Genomic DNA, 3,183 nt, shown 5'->3' with positions numbered 1-3,183 from the left:
AACAAAAATAAAGTGCTTCTTCATAATACAAAATGGTTGAAAATAGATGCATTTCCCAGGAAAGTTGCAGTTTACCACAAATATCATGTAGAACACAACCGGAGAAGACAAAAAAACATCTATATTTCTCAGTCAGATTCAGTAACTTAAAGAATAACAAGTTATGAAAATAAAGTGCTTCTTTCAAAATGAAAAATAGTACCCCTAAGCTACCTGTCTCTGAAATGTTCATGACAGTGTCTCTTGCAACAACAGAACTGTAAACTGTGCAACTGATTATATGATTTTCAACAAATCATGAAAAAAACTGGACATGAACTGTGTCCAAGGTTACTGTCCATTTGCAGATGCAACATTCAGGTTCTTTTGTAGGAAAAGAAGCTGATCAACATGTGCAGGAGTGAGACTGCTTCGCTGTGCTGTCACTATATCTCCAGCGGTGGAGAAAACTCTCTCAGCTGCAACGCTAGTGCCAGGGATACACAAGTATCGCTTAGCCAGTCCAGCTAAGAGAGGAAAAGCTGTCTGATGGGTCCTCCACCAGCTGAGCGGGTTCTCTGACAGAGACAGGGGAGGGGCTTCAAGATACTTCTTCATTTCCTCTTCAGCTCTGGAGCTGGCAGATGTACGGACAACACTGACCTCAGTAAATGTCTTGCCCAATAGCGTGACCAGTGCAGAGGGCCTTCTTTTTGGAGCAGGGCCTTCTTCTTGCTGTGGTGTCTCAGACTCAACCTCAGCCTCTTCTGAGTTCACTTGTCTCTACAGAAACAATTCAACAATCATGTCAGTCATAATCAATTTAATTGAATTGTTTATGGTAAAATGAGGGACTTGTGACTATTTTGTACATAATTATGTACAAAATAGTCACAAGTCCCTCATTTTATGGTTAACTAAAATTAAAAGGCATATATAAAACTTGCAAGATGAGATGGCATCATTTAACTTTGACCTACATCCATTTTCAGCAAGCATAAATGTCTTACACATTTTAGAAAATATATATTACTCAAGAACAGATAATTTACCTCAAGTGCTGCAGACTCTGCAACTACATTGGCATGGATTTCCAGCTGATCCTCCTCAGTGATGAAAGGCAGGGCCTTAAATCGGGGGTCCAAAAAGGAAGCCGAGTACAGCATGCGCTTATCCCGTGCAGAACTGTATCTTTTTGCCAGATCATCGTGGATTGCCAGTTTGATTTCCCGAATAACTGGTGTGTCAGCTGCAGCAACGCCAGCTGCCTCCGTGTCGTGCAGCAATTGAGCATGCAAAGGAGCAATAACTGAGAGTGCAGGTGTAGAATCCTCTGACATTATGTGGGTTGCGTCTTTCATTGGTTTCAGCGCCGATGCTATTTCCTCAGCAGCAGAGATGTCGGTGTCGCTGAGTGTGCAGATGTCACTTCCAGATTTTCTCACCTGGGGGGAGAGCAGCGCGGCACAAATAGCAGGCTGCTGCTCTAGGAATCGCTCTATCATGTCCAGCGCGCTGTTCCAGCGTGTAGCGACAGCCGTTTTCAGTTTGTGCACCGGTAACTGCAGAAGTTTCTGCTTTTCTATCAGTTCATGATTTGCAATGGCGCTGCGGTGGAAGAAACCAGTAATTCGCCTGATCCTCCCAAGCAGTCGTGACACCATGGGGAGCTTCAGAGCTCGTTGTGCAGCCAGGTTGAGAGTATGGGCAAAACATGTAATGTGTGCCAAGTTGTCAATCTGTGCAGCGGCGAGCATGTTGGCAGCATTATCAGTCACAATGACCAGATCCGAGACCGTCAGCTCCCATTCATTAGCAACGGAGTGAAACATGGCATTGACATTTACGGCTGTATGGCTCTCCTGCATCACACGAGTTTGCAAAACACGGGATTCGAGCACCCACGTATCAGTTATGTAGTGAGCGGTGAATGTCACAAAAGACTTGGTTGCTCTTGATGTCCATGCATCACATGTTAGTGCCACTCTGGTCGTTTCGGTTAGGGCACTGGAGACCTTTCTTTTAGTCTCATTGTAAAGCTGTGGCACAGCTGTTTCAGTGAAAAACTTGCGGGACGGTATGGCATACCTTGGCTCCGCTGTCTGTAACATGCAGACGAACCCCTCGTTCTCCACCACACTGTAAGGCCTTAGGTCTTTGGCAATGAAGCAAGCGATAGACCGAGTTATTTTTTTTGCTCTCTCGGAGTTGGCAGAGAGTTTCGTGAAGCACTGCAGTGTGCGTTGGTCTGCAGCTGGCGGCTGACTCTGCTCCGTGTCGCTGAGCTCCGGGTGATGCCTAGTAATATGAGCACGCGCATTTGTTGTGCTGCCGAAGTACTTGGTCTTCGTTTTGCAAAGCTTGCACACTCTGTGTGTCATGTCCAGCGCAGTGCTTCCAGGCATTCGGTAAAAACCGAAATGACGCCAAACTTTAGCTTTAAGTGAAGACGGGGCTGATTGGATCTCCCTCTCAAATATATTTGCTTCCTCTTTGTTTTAGTGATTTGCCGCGCACGCTTACGTTCAAAAACCGGCTGCGTGGTGGCATCAGTACAGACCAGTAGGCTAGTTACAAAAATGGAGGCGAACAGCCAGCTGATTTTATTTATTTATTAAATCGATTCTTGGACATTTCAGATCGATTCTGAATCGTTGCAAATGAGAATCCAGATTTTTCTGTGAATCGATTTTTTGGCACACCCCTACAAAGTATTCTGTCGAGCCCAGAAACCAGGGAAGAGCCAGACCCCTGAATGCAGAGCAAGTGCTGTTTATTTGCAGAATCAGGTACACCAAATGCCAGTAGGGAAATCCAAAAGATAGGTTGAGTCTTGAGGAACCCACCCACCCCAGCACAGCGGCACAGGCAGAACCCAGAGGTGCCACCCCCCGACCCCCCCCCCCCCAAGCACACCATCCACCCCGGGTGGGGCAAACCCCCCCATCCCCCGCACAACCCGCAACAGGCCGGGCCAGCGGCCACCCAGAGACACTGACCATGTGACCTCAGCCAAGAGGAACACCAGAGGACCCCAACCATCCAGCCCCCCCCACCCCCAGTCCCCAAACCGGGCCGGGGAGGGCAAGGCCCCACCACCCCCAACAACATTACATTAAAAAATTAATTATTGGAGTCCAACTACCTTCAAAATCGATCAATTGATTTTTCTTACAGGCAGACATCCTCTCCATGGATCCAAGA

At 47.1% G+C, this 3,183-nt stretch overlaps 1 protein-coding gene across 1 annotated transcript; it reads right to left on the bottom strand.

The window, feature by feature from the left end:
- Positions 1-330: 330 nt before the first annotated feature.
- LOC140578932 (E3 SUMO-protein ligase ZBED1-like) lies at positions 331-2,384 on the bottom strand. Its single transcript, XM_072701133.1, has 2 exons — positions 1,032-2,384; positions 331-762 (listed from the first exon to the last, which is right to left on the bottom strand). The coding sequence occupies exons 1-2, from the start codon at positions 2,382-2,384 to the stop codon at positions 331-333; spliced, it is 1,785 nt and encodes a 594-aa protein (XP_072557234.1).
- Positions 2,385-3,183: the final 799 nt, after the last annotated feature.

The sequence above is a fragment of the Paramormyrops kingsleyae genome, chromosome 17, assembly GCF_048594095.1.
Source record: "Paramormyrops kingsleyae isolate MSU_618 chromosome 17, PKINGS_0.4, whole genome shotgun sequence".
NCBI lineage: Eukaryota > Metazoa > Chordata > Actinopteri > Osteoglossiformes > Mormyridae > Paramormyrops > Paramormyrops kingsleyae.
The sequence above is the reverse complement of the archived record's forward strand: the minus strand, read 5'-3'. Positions and strand labels throughout refer to the sequence as shown.

What these genes read in the sequence shown, in the direction of transcription:
- LOC140578932 (XM_072701133.1), bottom strand. Translation starts at nt 2,384, where the DNA reads ATGCCTGGAAGCACTGCGCTGGACATGACACACAGAGTGTGCAAGCTT. An exon ending in CAGAGTCTGCAGCACTTGAG is followed by an intron (nt 763 to 1,031) that starts GTAAATTATCTG and finishes TTGTTTCTGTAG; the next exon opens with AGACAAGTGAACTCAGAAGA.